Source organism: Miniopterus natalensis, chromosome 10 (assembly GCF_054644295.1).
Source record: "Miniopterus natalensis isolate mMinNat1 chromosome 10, mMinNat1.hap1, whole genome shotgun sequence".
Taxonomy (NCBI): domain Eukaryota; kingdom Metazoa; phylum Chordata; class Mammalia; order Chiroptera; family Miniopteridae; genus Miniopterus; species Miniopterus natalensis.
Window position 1 is genome coordinate 77,287,689 of NC_142090.1, and position 14,910 is coordinate 77,302,598.

A 14,910-nucleotide genomic window follows, 5' to 3' on the forward strand; every position below is an offset into this window, starting at 1 on the left:
CAGGCATCTCTCGGTTAGCTGAAATTCATCCTGATATAAATCTTTTGAGAAGAGCTTATGGGAAATAGTACCCTAGACTTTTTGCATGTTTAATATTGCTTGTCTATAGTTTGTTTTTGAGGGACAGTTGACTGGGTGTAAAATCTTTGGATTACACTTTTTTTTTTTTTTTTTTTTACTTGAAGTTATTATAAGCATTCTTCTAGGCTTTTACTATAAAATGCTACTATGGAGAAGTCTGAAACCAGTCTGCTTTCCCCTGCTTTTAGAATTGACAGCTTTTTTGCCCAGGTGGTCAAAGAACTCTATTTTTATTTTTTTCTCTTTATTTTGTTTTTTTCTTTCACCGTTTATCCCTTCTATACCCTCTTCTACCTCCATCCCCTCCCCCCAAATCACCACATTGTTGTCCCTGTCCACAAATTCTTCTCTCTCTTTTTTTTTTTGGCTCAGTCCCTACCACCACTACCACCTCCCTCCATAAAACTGTTTTTTTGACCATTATCTACCAGGATATATTTTAAATAGTTTTGATTTTCATGATTAGTTTTTTTTCTAGGACTCATTGGGCCCTTTAAATATATAGTTCTACTTTTGTTTCTGTAATATTTTCTGGAATTTTATTTTTGACTATAGATATGTAGTTAGATCTCATTTTCTTGTCTTGCATAGATAACATTTTTTCTTTAATTCTTAACAATTTCTTCATTTCCAATTTATTTTCTTGATTTTTGACACCCCACTGTCCCTGACTAATTTCAGGGATGTCTGTTCTTTCTTATGCTCCTCTGATCTTGTCATTTTGTGATCGCTTCTTCTCCTCAGCTTTTATCTTCACCCCTGAGCTCTTATTTCTTTGCTTGTGCTCTCGGACAGTTGCTTCCCTGTGCTTCCTTATTTTCTATTTTAAATTCATGGGAAATAAGTTGATGTGTTGCAGCTGGGTGTGGACATATGCTGTTCTGTTATACACATAGTCAGCGTTGATGTTATGGCTGGTAAAGCTGGCGCTGCTCCTGCTCTTCCTTCGAATGTATTAGTGCTCTTGCCCAGCCTTCTGGATTCATCACATTGCTTTCCTTTTCCTCTAAATTAATTGAGAACTTTAACTGTGCATTTTGTACTCCTGTTGGTTGCTTCACATAAATATGTATCTTTAAACATATATTTCTATTTTATTCTATTAAAATTGGGGGATTTCTTTGTGCTCTTCCTCCTAACATATTATTCGTGCTCACTTCCCTCTTCCCCCACGACCCTCTTCCTCTATGTCCAACTCTTGGATATTATGAAGTAATTTAGACTTAACATTCTACATTATTAAGTTTGCACTGGCAGTATATTGCTTTTGTTTTAAAACCTGTAGTTATGTTACAGTCTCAATCACAATATTATCTATTTAGGTTTAAATTGCATTTGTACGTGTATTATTGCTCATTGTTGTTTTTTATACTCTTCACTTATCTCTGTTTATTGAGGTTTTTGTTATTTTAATTTTCTTCTTTTAGAAGCATTTCCATGAATAATTTTTTTAGCCTTTCATGGATGGTATACGTAATAATATGCTGTTAGGTGGTCAAATGCTTTTGTTTTCATATATGAATATTATCTTAGTTGAATATAGGATATTTTAATTTCAGTTATTTTTCTCCTTTTTATGTCTGTAAAACTGTTCTACTCGCTAACTTCCAGTATTATAGATGAGAAGTGTGGCTCGGTCTCATTTTTTTAAATTTCATGTAGCCTGTTCTTTCCATTTGGAAGCGTATAGGTTGTTGATTCCTTTTTCGAAGACTGGAAATTCTATTTTTTCCCCAGGATGCATCTATTTAAGTGTTTTCCCCCTCTTCCCATCTCTGATTAGTCTTGCCTGAGACTTCATGAGCTCTTTCAGTCTAAAACTTAAGTCTTTAGTAAGTTCAGGGATTATTTTCTTCTAGTATTTCTTTAATATTTCTCTGTTCCTTTGTCTCTTTTTGTGATTCCTGTCATTTTAATATTAGAGCTCCTGGATTTTTCCTCTGTGTCTTATGTTGTCCTATGATTTTGGGGGTGTTTGTTTTTGTTTGTACAGTTACTTAAATGATACTTATTCTCGATTACTAATTTAGTTTTCTGCAATGACCTTTTCTTTTTAACTTTCTCTGAAATATTAAATCTAAAATAATGTATTTTGATTCTAGGAACTTTTACTTATAAAATCATCCCTCCCATTCAGTGTGACATCGTAATAGATGTCTATTTTAATTTCTCGGCTTGGTTTACCTTCATTCACATTGCTGTGTGTACTTAACTTATGACCTTTCTCTGTTACATAATGGTAGCAGTTGTAGAATCTCTCAACATACATGTAGATTGTACTGTTATTTCTTTCTCAAGTAGAAGATAGAGTGCAAGATGATTTATTGTGAGCCCTGTGGTCATTAGCTTGGCACACACTCAAGCCTTTTTTTTTTTTTTTTGGAAGGTGTGAGGAAAGATATTTTCCTGTTCTGGGATGCAGGGAGAGGTCTGTCCTCAGCCCAATTTGGAAGCTTCTTTCTGGTGCTTTTAGTGTCCGATAGGCCTCTTCCCTTGTCCCAGGGGCTCCCAGGGTGACTTAAGGATTGGGAGACTTTGAGCACACCCATGGAAAAGAAAAAAACCTCTTTCCAAATCAGTCTGTTTTCCTTCTCCTTACAACAATTTAAAAAACAAATAACTTTCATATTTGCACTTTCTTGATTTTCATGGGGTTTCAGATGAATTAGATTCAGAGTCACCAGGATCCAGTAGTTAATCACAGTTATTTCAATAATTTAGTAACAGGTTGAAGGGAATCAAGAAAGACCTCTCAGTTGTTAATATTACATACCTGTTAATATCAGAGCTATTGTGTCAGCTTCTTGCTTTTTCCAGATACAGTTGAGTTTCACACTTTGCTTTCTTAGTGGACATTTTAAATATCTTTCCTGTGCATACATACTTCTAGTAATTTTACCCTTACATACTAATCAACCTATAATTATCTGTTGGCAAACTTGGCATGTATTCAGAGCTTTCTGATTGATTGGCTAATGTGAACCTCTTGGATAAAGACATTAATACGCCGAAAAAGTAGGTCTGAGCTCAGCTGAGTCACCAGACTGCAAACAAATTGCCCAAGTCACTGAAGCGGCAACCCCAGGCTTTTGGGCATTTGTTGTTTTGTGTTTTCTCTAGTCTCCTGAGATCTTATTAGCTGTTCAAAAAATATTTATTTAGCACTTTTACTGTGTGTAAAACACTGTGCCACTTGCTGGAGTAAGCAGAACCTACTGGGTTCCCTGCCCTCAAAGAATTTACTCTTGTTTCTTTAATACAGAGGTTGCAAAGTATTGGCTACATCCGGCTCATAGGCATTTTTTTTGTTTGGCTTACACAGTATCAAAAATGTTTTTTCGAGTCAATATTTTGAAAATGAGAAATTTCACCTAAAAACATAACTTTGCAATTAGCTCCTTTAAATATATAATGCCCCTTTAATAAGACTGCATGCACCCATTTGCCACAGTTACTTATTACTTCCTAAAACCAAGACCAAATTCATTTGGCATTTATTGTCACAACTGTGCTGTTCTTATAAAATAGTTTTTCAAAAGATGAGCTACTTCTTGAATGTTTTCTGGCAACTCCCCTTAGGCATTTGAGTTTGTGACCCTTGTGCAGCATCTATCACTCAGCCTGCTGATTTTCTTACAGATCAGTGGAAACCCAAGGGAAAGACCGTTATACTTTAACCTCAGTCAACAAAAGCAGTAGACATACACATTTGAGTTGACATTTCTCAGTTTACTTCAATAATGCAATAGGTAATCTTTTTATATTTAGCTAACAGAACCTTTTAAGTATTTTCACATTGATTAGCTCTTTTATTTTTCATCATCAGTATTAAAGACCATGTCAGATGGAGGTATTATGGCCTGCAATTATTTGAAGGAAATGAGGCTCAAAGAGGTTTGCACCAAGTTCAGGCCTGTTCTTTTCCATGAGGCTGCCTCTCATTTGCATCATCTCATGGCATCTTCACAGTGATCTTGAGAGACAGGCGGAGCCTGCAGGTTTCGTCGTTTGGTTAGCTTGAAGAAAGCAAAGAGGAAGAGTTCTTTCTTGCTAGTAACCACATATCTAGCCCTCAGACAAACCTGCTCCTTGCCAGGTACAGTGCTAGACATGTAACAGGTATTGTTTTATTGTTACCACCTGTAAGAGATAGGTGGTATTATCCCCATTTATATTCCTGCAAAAGTTGAAGAGTTGAAATTTGAACCCAGAACTGTCTGTAAGTAACATCTTACCCAGATTGCTTGGTCCCTTTCTTACTGCCATTAAGAGCCTACGTTATTTGGTGTGGTTTGATTTTTTGTGTGTTTGGTGGGGTGGGGGGGTGGACTGCTGTTTTTCTCTGCAGTGATTCAAAATAAAAATGAACCTGAAACTTAAGTTTAGTTCAAAGTATATTTTATTCTTTTTTTGTATATATTCAGCAGTTTCAAGATTTTTTTTTTCTTTTTAATGTAGACAGCACATTTAAGAAAATACTTGTTTAGGGTTTAACAAATCTGTAGTAATTGGTTTTAAATTTTGGTTTATTGTTTGTGACAAAGAGGTAGCATAGGAAAGTTAATTTGATTTGAACATTAGGCAATAATTTAGCAACGTAATAATTTTTTAGGTGATTTGTATGACTTTTTGTAGCTTGTTAGGTACCCAATTTTATAAAATACTTAATCCTAAGATAACTTCTTTAGGTAAGTTAGAAACAAAAAGCCCCAAGAAAGCTGAATATATACATATTGAGTTAATGTCCCTTTCATATATTTACTTTTAGTTTGGGTTCCATTTTATTTTACTTATATTTTCTTGGAGAAGGTGCCAAATGTCAATTTTCAAAATATTCCCAAGAATACACATTTTTGCTTAAAATTCAGAAGAGTCACAATTCTATTTCCTTTTGAGGAATTAGTCTTAATTTTTTTGTTTTTAATGTTTTTATTGATTTGGAGGAGAGAGGATAAGGGAGAAGAAGAGAAAACATTGATGAGAGAGAAACATCCATTGGCTTCCTCCTTCCTGCATGCCCCCTCCTGGGGATCAAGCCCACAACCGGGCCTGTGCCCTGCATCCAGCTGGCAACCCCCCGGTGCCTGGGTTGATCCCCATCCAACTGAGCCACACCAGCCAGGGCTGTCTTAATTTTAAAATAGGTTTCTAACAATGCAGATGAAAAGTGGCTACTATGTTGGTCAATTCTCAGTTGTATTTAAACTAAAGAAAGTGTTGCAGTAATTGGCATCTAGGCAGAGGAGAAGCTAGTAATTCCTACTGGAACCAGAATAAGTTTCTTAAAAAAGTTATAAAAGCTGACACTGACTAGGAACTTTGAGTTTTAGACAGTTTAATAAAAACCATTCCCATGTTTTTATTGTCTTAAAGTAAAAATGACAATTCCCCTTTGTTAAAATATCTCTAATTCTCCTGAGTAACTTCTTTTAAGTCCACTGGCAATAACTTTATATGTGAAAGTATTTATTAATAAACCTTGCAAGCCCCAATTTTTCATACTTTGAGTAAATGCTTCTTACTAATGTTGTGAATTTTTTTAATTCTTGATTTTTCTAGGGATTATTTCACATTTCAGCTGCTTTTGTTTTCTACTGCTATCATTGAGGGTTCAAGAACAAAAAATAAGTCTTCAGGTAAAATGCCTGATCCATAATAGTGCTTGGTATTGTATTTTGCTGAAAAGATCATATACCTGTTTGGATGCTTGATCTGAAAATAGAGTTGTGATGATTATGAACTTTTCGCATGGAGTTTTCTTGGCTGCCTCTAACAAATTTGGTTTTGTTTGTTGTTTTCCTTTTTTCTTTGTTTTTTCCGAAAGGATTTTGGCTGTCTGCTTTTTTTCATGTGTCTCTATCTGCAGTAACTATATGGGTATGTGCTTGTATTTGCTAAATATTATAATTTTGCATATTTGGCTGCTTGAATTTTAAGTAATTTCTTTGGGCAATGCAAATTAAGAGCTTGAGGCTACAAGTGAAATACCAATTTACAGTTTTTAATTAGTTTATAAATGTATGTTTCTTATCTACTATATATTTTAAGGTTTCATATTTCACTAAAATTAAATAAAATTTAAAATTTAGTTCCTCAGTTCCACTGGGCACATTTTAAGGGCTCCTTTTGGGCCATATGTGGCTTTTAGCTACCATTTTGGGCAGCACAGAGGAGAGACTTTTGTCGTTGTAGAGAGTTCTGTCGGACCAGCACTGTTTTCCTGTCCAGTAGAAGGAAGTTAGCAGCAATGTGTAAGCTCATCTGACCCCAGTGTTTATAACAGTTGAATAACTCCAGAAGAGGAAGCATATGACAAGTCTTGAGCTATTTTCTTTCAGTATGGTCACCATCTCCATCTTGAGTATTTCAAGTTTAAAATTGCCTAAAACAGTTCATTTGCTTCAGTAATCATGTTATTTCAAAGTGAAATTGTTTCTTGTAGCAAAATTCATGAAGTAGTAAAAAAGACCAAGTACTTAGCCTAAATTTGAATTCTGATCCCAGGGACTCAGTAGTTTAGAAACTTCTGGTAAGTTACTTAACTTCTTTGAGCCTCAGTTTGCTTATCTGTAAAGTGGAGGTAACATTGTTACCTATAAAATTAAAAAATATAAATGACTTAAATACATCTGAAAGCATGTAACAAAGTGGACATTTATAGTACTTCTAAATATAGAATGAAGCCAAACATTTAAATTAAGTAGGCAGTGTCATTTGACTGGAGCTGTTCCCAGCCTCAATTACAATAGTTCTCTAGACATGGCTAGGTAAGGAGTATACTGTAGAAGTTTCTGGTGGCCCAGGGATTACTTATGACATTATGTAAAGTTAAAATAACTGAAATACCAGAGTGGGGGGGAAAAGAAATAAAAAAAATGAATAACTGTTTTTGAAGTCCATAAAGTACTTTCTAATAATAATGATAATAAAAATTAGTATTTTGTATAATTTTGTAACAAAGTTTTTCACACAGTTCTTTAAAATTTCATGTCCATAATATTTGAGTGCTTTTATTATACTTATATTAAAGAAGAGTAAAAAGGAAACTCAAGGTTGACCAACTTTTGGGGGTTGCCTAGCTAACCAGTAGTGAGAATGGAAATTTATATTACATTTTCAGCTTTAAATCTTATGCTCTTTCTATTTTAATATGCTGCTCCCTTGATAGTAGTTATATTTCTCAGGCAGGTGTATATTTCAGAATCTCTAGGGATGGGTCCAGGGATAATGTAATTTTTTTTCCTATGCTGAGACAAAATACATACCCAAGTGATTCTGGTGCCCACCTCTGGTTAAAAATCATTGCTCTCTTCCAGGTTTAATTTTTCTTTTCCCATTTCAGTATATCTAATTTTTGTTTTTTTAAAATATATCTTTATTGATTTCAGAGAGAGGAAAGGAGAGGGAGAGAGAGAGTTAGAAACATCAATGATGAGAGAGTCATTGATCAAACCCACAACCCGGGCATGTGCCCTGACCGGGAATCGAACACCGATCGCCTGGATCCTAGGTTGATGCTCAACCGCTGAGCCATGCCCTGCTGGGCTCAGTATATCTAACTTAATGCATAGTCCATGTAAATAAGGCAAAGAATGAGACTGATAAGTGACACACTGATTTAACTTTTACTGTTCCAGATATTTAGGTAGCTCATCAGCAGTACTTTTGAAAAGGCAACACAGTTTAGTTTCCTGTTCACAACCTTGAGCGTCTTTCTGTTTGATCAGTGCTGGTGGCAAGGGGGAATCCAGACTAGCCAGATCTGTTGGTGTTCCCCTTTCTGCTTCCCTGAGATCGTTTTAGCCAGTTAGTAGTCTGCTCTCACTGTATCCAGGTGCTAAAGCATTGACCCCTTATCCCTGTGGGTAATATCTTCATGAATGTTTTCAGTTGATTGGCTGAAGGTTTTTAATCATCTTTCCTCAGTTGTCTTGAAGATGCTTCAGTGTCCTGGATTTAGTGGTATTTCCAGGCCATTTTTAACTTGGAATGTATCATATTACTAAGCTCAAAACAATGAAAAGACGGTGTCATGATGGGGGTGGGAGAGGTGAATACTCTAGCAAACCCCCAGGTACACAACAGCCAGTCACACTGCATAGTGAATTTTCAAATATGACAAATATTTTCAAAAATACAAAAACAAATTCTACTGGAAATAAGACTTTCAAATTTAAAAATTAAGCATTTGCTATTTGAGGCAGTAACTGTGAGGTTTTGCAGTGAGAGCGAACTCTTTTAACTCAGAAATGCTTGTCAGAATGCAGTTGAGCAGAGGCAGTATGTTAACATTGGCTGAGCAGAGATCATTTCTAGAAGCTATTTACAGTGGGTATCAGGCCACTTCCATGTTGGAATTCAAGTGTTGGGGTGCTCTTGTATGCAGGGGTGCCTTTCAGCATCGGAAATCCAGTTCTGACCCTTTTTCATTAAGACTGAGAGCCTGTAAGACTGACTGACGTAGACACGACAATTCTGCACTTAACTAAGATGTTTCGAAACTTAATACCTGCAAAGCATAACATTACTTTTTTCTTCTCCAAAATACATTGTTAAGATAGCTGTTGCTCTGTTAATTATACGCAGGTTAGATTTATCTTTGTTGTAGTATAAGTAAATTTTCTTATAAACAGGATAAAAACAAGGCCTTTTAAGATTTTAAAGTTTTTCCAACCCAAAGATTTTTTAAAACTTATTGCAGTTAAAAAAAAGAGACTTGCTAGTCATAGATCAACTTGAAAGTATTGTAAGGCAGTTATTTTTCCGTGAATGATGCAGTGAGTGGATTTCTACTTATTTTCATTTGGTGTTGAGAATCTGTTAGATAGTCTTATATGGCAAAAGTGTGGTAATACTTTTTCTTTTTTTAAAAAAAAAGGCGGTCCATCTCATTTTCTTAATTTATGATATGTGAGATTTTATGGTTCATTTAGACTTAAATCTAGATGCCTTGTTAATATATTCCAAACATAGAAAATGTGATGCCCTATTTCATCAATTCTAAGACATGCTGCTTCTTTATACTTTGAAAACTGAGATGTGTCTTAAAATTGATTTGTATCCTAGTTCCATGGAGGCATTTTTTCCCTTACTTGGTGGTTTATAATACTAATGGATAGTCATTGATGTCTTAGGCTTGATAAAAAGTGATTTTTGATTTTTTTTGAAGTTTATGATGTATATCTTTTTGGTACAAAAAATCTGAGTGGTGAGAAATATTTTATTATTTGGAATTACAGACTTTTAGTGTTTCCTTTAGATCCCTTTCTTTTTGTTCTCACTACTATCATCCTAGTGTCAAATCTAAAGCCGTTTAGCTATGAGTTCAGTGTTCTTTATTCAGAAACCAGTGCAGGGATTGGGGGTATATGTTGCCTAACTTGGGGCAGGAGCACATTTTACAGTGTTAGAACACGATAGACAAGAAAGGGCATGACTGGCCAGGAGGTGGGCCCTGGGCAGGTCCTGTTTCTAGGGTAAGGTCAGCTGGCTGGAACTGAGTTGGAGGACTGATTGGTGTTAGGTTTCCTTGACAGTGAGGTGCTCCCCACAGTGCAGGATGATTTAGGGTTAGATTTGTGACATGGGTGGGGCCACTAGGGTGGCCTCCATTTTGTGAGTCTCTATATTCCAATTAACTTGATCACTAGTTAGGTAGCTGCTTTACATTAAACTGGTTCCCTATCCGTGGAAAGCTGTCCAGAATAAAAAACAAAAAACAAGAATGGAGATTGAGAGAAGGAGATGAAACTTGGGGCTGGGGTGGGGTGGAGTCAGGGTAGAGGGTGGGCAAAGAAAAAGGGGGGAAGAAAGAAGAAATACGGGAAGGACACTTAGGGGTGTTAATAAGCAGCATTTTCCATTGACTCTGCTTTACTTATTTAGAAATCTTTTTCTTATTAAGTGTCTTGATTGTGACATGTTAGCTTGTGAGCTACTCAGTGGGTAGCTGAAGTCACCTCAGCCGTATTCCCCAGATTCCAGAAGCATAAACCCTTCTTGCCAAGGCCTTTCCTTTGCTGCGGAAGTTTCCCTGGTAGCCCCTCCAGCCTACGGGTAAATCATCTGCTGCTGCTTTCTCTGTTGGAGACCTAATGGAGTCTGTTTCCTCGTAATGCGCGGGCTCAGAATAAATAACTAAAAGGGGAATGCTAACGGAATGTAGTTTTCTACAAGAAGTCTTAAGTTATGTATACAATTAAATTTGTTGGTTTTTATAGTACAAATACTTAATTTTTGGAATCTTCCTTACCTTACTCTGTCTTGCAGCATTTAGGTACCAATTGGTGCAGTCTTTCCCCTTTATTTCAAATATGGGTGCTGAGTTTTATATATTTCTAATAAAATATGCCAGTCACCACTCTTTATCAATTAGCATTCACATAGTTCTTCTTTCTATTGTATTGTCCTGAATTCGTTTTCTCTTTCCTCAGAGGATGTCCTGAGTAAAGATGCTGGGGAATGTGCAATATGCCTGGAAGACTTGCAGCAGGGAGACACTATAGCACGGCTGCCTTGTCTATGCATCTATCATAAAGGGTGAGTCTGTTTGCATGTGAACCAGGTTGATGTTAGAAAAAGATCTTCCTCAGAGTTTCAAGCATTATAGTTAGGGCAGGAAAGGTTTCTTCATTGAAACTCCTTCCCTTCATTTCTTAAAAAATAATGTTCTTTTTTTCCTGTTAGAACTAAGATTTAAGCCCATCCATATCTGTCTGCATCCAAAAATCTATCATTTATTCAGCATTTACTGTGACCCACGTATTGTTCAGAGCTTCTTAACTAGGAACCATACAAATATAAGTTGGGTATACTTGTCAGACAACTCTGGAATAGCTCTATTCTGTACGTATCCTATCCTGTAACTCAACAGTTCTACTCCTAGGAATATGCCCTGGGGAATTCTTGATTTTGTGCTCTCAGACAGTGCTAGTCCTCAGTGTGCAAGTCCAGGGTAAGAAGGAGCTTGTGCCAGAGCGTAAATCAATATAATGGTGTCTTCACTGAGAAAGCCCCACAATGTGGTTTTTTTTTTTAAGTTCATTAAAACCATATGTTTAGTGGCAAAATTAATGTATATTTTGGCTCAAGCCCCTTATCTCATTGAGGGACTGGTAACAAACAGCTCGCAGATTAGCACTGTGTGTTTGGACCATGCTTTGGACAACACTGCCCTAAGAGACATGTATAAGAGTGTTCATAGCATCATTGAAAGTGTCCGTCAGTAAAAGAATGGATACATAAATTGCAATATGCTTATCTTGTGGAGTACTATACACAATGAAAATATAAAGGCCTGAGCCTTACTTATTAACAATTGTAAATCTCAAACAAATAGATTTTAAAAAGCAGTTAGAAGAAACATACTTTATGGTAGCATTTATATAAAATTAAAAATATGCAAACAGAACTATATGTTGTTTTGAAATATGCACATACATAGAGTAAGAAAATGCCTAAGAATAAAAAGCACCAAATTCAGGATAGTAATTTCCTGCTGATATTAGAGGAAGCGAATATAATATTTAAATAATGGGTTGATAGCAGTTTACGTGAGAAGAACCTGGGGTTTTAAGTGATTATTTTCTCAAGATGAGGCAAAATTACATGGTTGTACAATAAGCACCCATTTTAGGTCATGTAGGTGCTGTTCAGATGTTCTGTGAACATCTCTGGGATGTTTTGTTCAGTTCTCAGTACTTTGTTTCGAGAGGTATTCTGGTGGACCAGGGGACCTAGGAACCTCGTGAGTAGGATAGAGAGAGGCTGAAACAATGTCATAGCCCAATTGGGCGTGTTTGTTTAGACAACAAAAGTCTTAATAGCCACAGAAAGTGTTTTAGATACTTGAAAGAATACCATGTGGCTGAGATACTTATTTTTCCCTTTTAGTTTTGTCCATCATTTTTACCTACCATCCCATCCTGTTGGCACATGAGAAAGATAAATATTAATTTTTCCCTTCTACATATTAGCCACACCATCTTGCTTTATGGCATGTGCAAACTTGACATGTCAACAATGAGAATGTTAAACACTTTGAATCCTGCTTGGGCAACTTCCTAGCTGTTGGGCAAGTTACTTAACCTTTTCAGGGCATTGTGTTTATCATTTGCCACGGTGAAACAGAACTTTCTGCAGTGATGGAAATGTTCTGTATCTGGACTGTCTAGTAGAGTTAGCCACCAGCCGTATGGCTGTTGAGCACTTGAAATGTGGCTTGTGTGACTGAGGGACTGCATTTTTCCTTCATTTAATGTTAATGATTTTAAGTTTAAACAGCCACACATGGTACGTGGCTACTGCATTAAACAGTGCAGTACATCTACATGAAGATAATTGTGTGCACCCTAATATTTAACTTCAAATAAAATCATAAAATACTTGATAAATGTGAGTGGATGATGATATACTTATTTGTGTATGTATATGTACTGCAGGATGGAATAGAATTAAGTATTTAATATTCACATATAAATATGGTCTTTAAAAATGTGATGCAGTATTGTCAAGAATTAAAATTTAAAAGCAGTTTTTGATTACATTCATAGGCGATATGAACAGGTTGATATTTGCATAAATGAGGAAGTATTTTGAAGAAAGATGAGCTTTCCAGATTTGTTACTTAATTTTGAATATTGGTAAAGTGGTAGTTCTTTAGATTCTTTTTTTTATAATGATTGTTGCTTAAACTTTAAAGTATTTTATAGCATAATTTTACAAAGATTATTTCCATAACTGCTTAGAATAAGCAAACTGTAATAAACACACCTTTGTCTCTTACTGACGTGTATATGCCAAATACGGTCACTTAAAGTATTTAACTTTTCTTTTCCAAAGATATAGTAAAGTCAAGAAGTAAGTGTTTTTATTATGGCGGTCATGGTATTAATAATTAAACATAAGTTTCACTTTTTCTGGCTTTATTTTTTTCTAGCTGCATAGATGAATGGTTTGAAGTAAATAGATCTTGCCCTGAGCACCCTTCAGATTAAGTATCTGCTTCCTGTTTTATAGGTAATTCTCCATTTTTCTGTTTTAATTGCTTTTTAAAGTGTTATCTGAATTATATACATTCTCAACCACTTTCTTTACTTATCCATGAGAAGCTACTCCTCATCTCTTCAAGTGTTGCCATGAAATTGCCTCAAGTCAGTCACATCCTCAGGCTCCACTTCTGATTCTGGTTCTTTTGCTGTTCCACCACATCTGCAGTTACTTCCTCCACTGAAGTCTAGATCATCCCTCAAAGTCACCTACAAGGGTTGGAATCAACTCCTTAACTCCTATTAATGTTGATATTTTGCCTTCTTCCCATGAGTAACTGATGTTTTTAATGGCATCTCTAATGGTAAATCCTTTCCAGAAGGTCTTCAGGGGAATGACTGTCTATAGCAAATACAGCCTTGTGGAATAAATTTCTTGAATAAGATTTGAAAGTCAAAATTAGTCCAACATCCAATGCAGAATGGATGTTGTGTTAGCAGGCAGGAAAACAACATTAATCTCATTGTGCATCTCCATCAGAGCTCTTGGATGACCAAGTACATTGCCAGTGAGCAGTAATATTTTGAAAGGAATCTTTTTTCTGAGCAGTAGGTTTCAACAATGGACTTAAAATATTCAGTAACTGTGTTGTAAACAGATGTGCTGTCCTCCGGGTTTTGTTTTCCTATTTATAGAGCACAGGCAGACTAGATTTAGCACTAGTTCTTAAGTGCATAATTCTGAAAATTCTAGAATTTTCAGGATGGTAAATAAGTATTGGCTTCTACTTAAAGTCACCAGCTGCATTAGCCCCTCACAAGAGAGTCAGCCTGTCCTTTGAAGCTTCAAAGCCAGACATTGACTTCTCTCCAGTGATGAAAGTCCTAGATGGCATCTATAAGGCTTTCTTCTACATTGAAAGTCTGTTGTTGCGTGTGGCCACCTTCGTTCATTATCTGAACCTGACCTTCTTGATGACTTGCTGCAGCTTCTGCATCAGCACTTGCTGCTTCACCTTACCCTTATGTGTTATGGAGATGGATTCTTTCCTTAAACCTCATGAACCAATATCTTCTAGCTTCAAACTTATCTTCTGCGGCTTTCTCACCTCTCTTAGTCTCCATAGAATTGAAGAGAGTTAGGGCCTTGCTCTGGATTAGATTTTGGCTTAGGGGAATGTGGCTGGTTTGCCTTCTCTCCAGACCAATAGAACTTTGCCCATATCAGCAGTAAGGCTCTCTTGCTTCCTTACTCGTGCATTTACTGGAGTAGCACTTTTTTTAAAATATGTTTTTATTGATTTTAGATAGAGAGGAAGGGAGAGGAGGAGATAGAAACATCTATGAGAGAGAAACATCAATTAACTCTTGCATGCCCCCTGCCGGAGATTGAGCCCGAATCCTGGGCCTTTGCCTTGACTGGGAATTGAATTGGTGACCTCTTGGTGCATGGGACAATGCTCAATCCACTGAGCCACACCAGCCAGGAGAGTAGCACTTTTAATTTCCTTCAAGAACTTGTCCTTTGCATTCACTACTTGACTAACTGGTGCAAGAGCCTAGCTTCAGCCTATCTCAGCTTTCAGCATGCCTTCCTCACTAAGCTTACTTATTTCTAGCTTTTCATTTAAAGTGAGAGATGTATGACTCTTTCTTCCACTGGAACACTTAGAGGCCATTGGAGGGTTATTAATAGGCCAAATTTAAATATTGTGTCTCGGGGAATAGGGAGGCCGGAGGAGAAGGGAGAGAGACTGGGGAACTGGCAGTTGCTGGAGCTATCAGAACACACACAACCAACATCTATCGATTAAGTTTGTCTTACATGAGCGTGGTTTATATG

At 36.4% G+C, this 14,910-nt stretch overlaps 1 protein-coding gene across 3 annotated transcripts in view; it reads left to right on the forward strand.

Moving 5' to 3' along the window:
* Nucleotides 1-14,910, forward strand: part of ZNRF2 (zinc and ring finger 2) — a 54,603-nt gene that overhangs the window by 36,755 nt on the left and 2,938 nt on the right. Inside the window, exons 3-5 of one of the 3 annotated variants that reach the window (XR_015715197.1) lie at nucleotides 10,515-10,620; nucleotides 13,019-13,098; nucleotides 13,191-13,345. Coding sequence is in view for 2 of the 3 variants with exons in the window: in XM_087821239.1 (XP_087677365.1) it covers nucleotides 10,515-10,620; nucleotides 13,019-13,076 (164 nt within the window). In the remaining variant the exon portion in view is untranslated. The remainder of the gene's footprint in view (nucleotides 1-10,514; nucleotides 10,621-13,018; nucleotides 13,099-13,190; nucleotides 13,346-14,910) is intronic. The other 2 variants (XM_087821239.1, XM_087821240.1) reach the window with 2 other exon arrangements.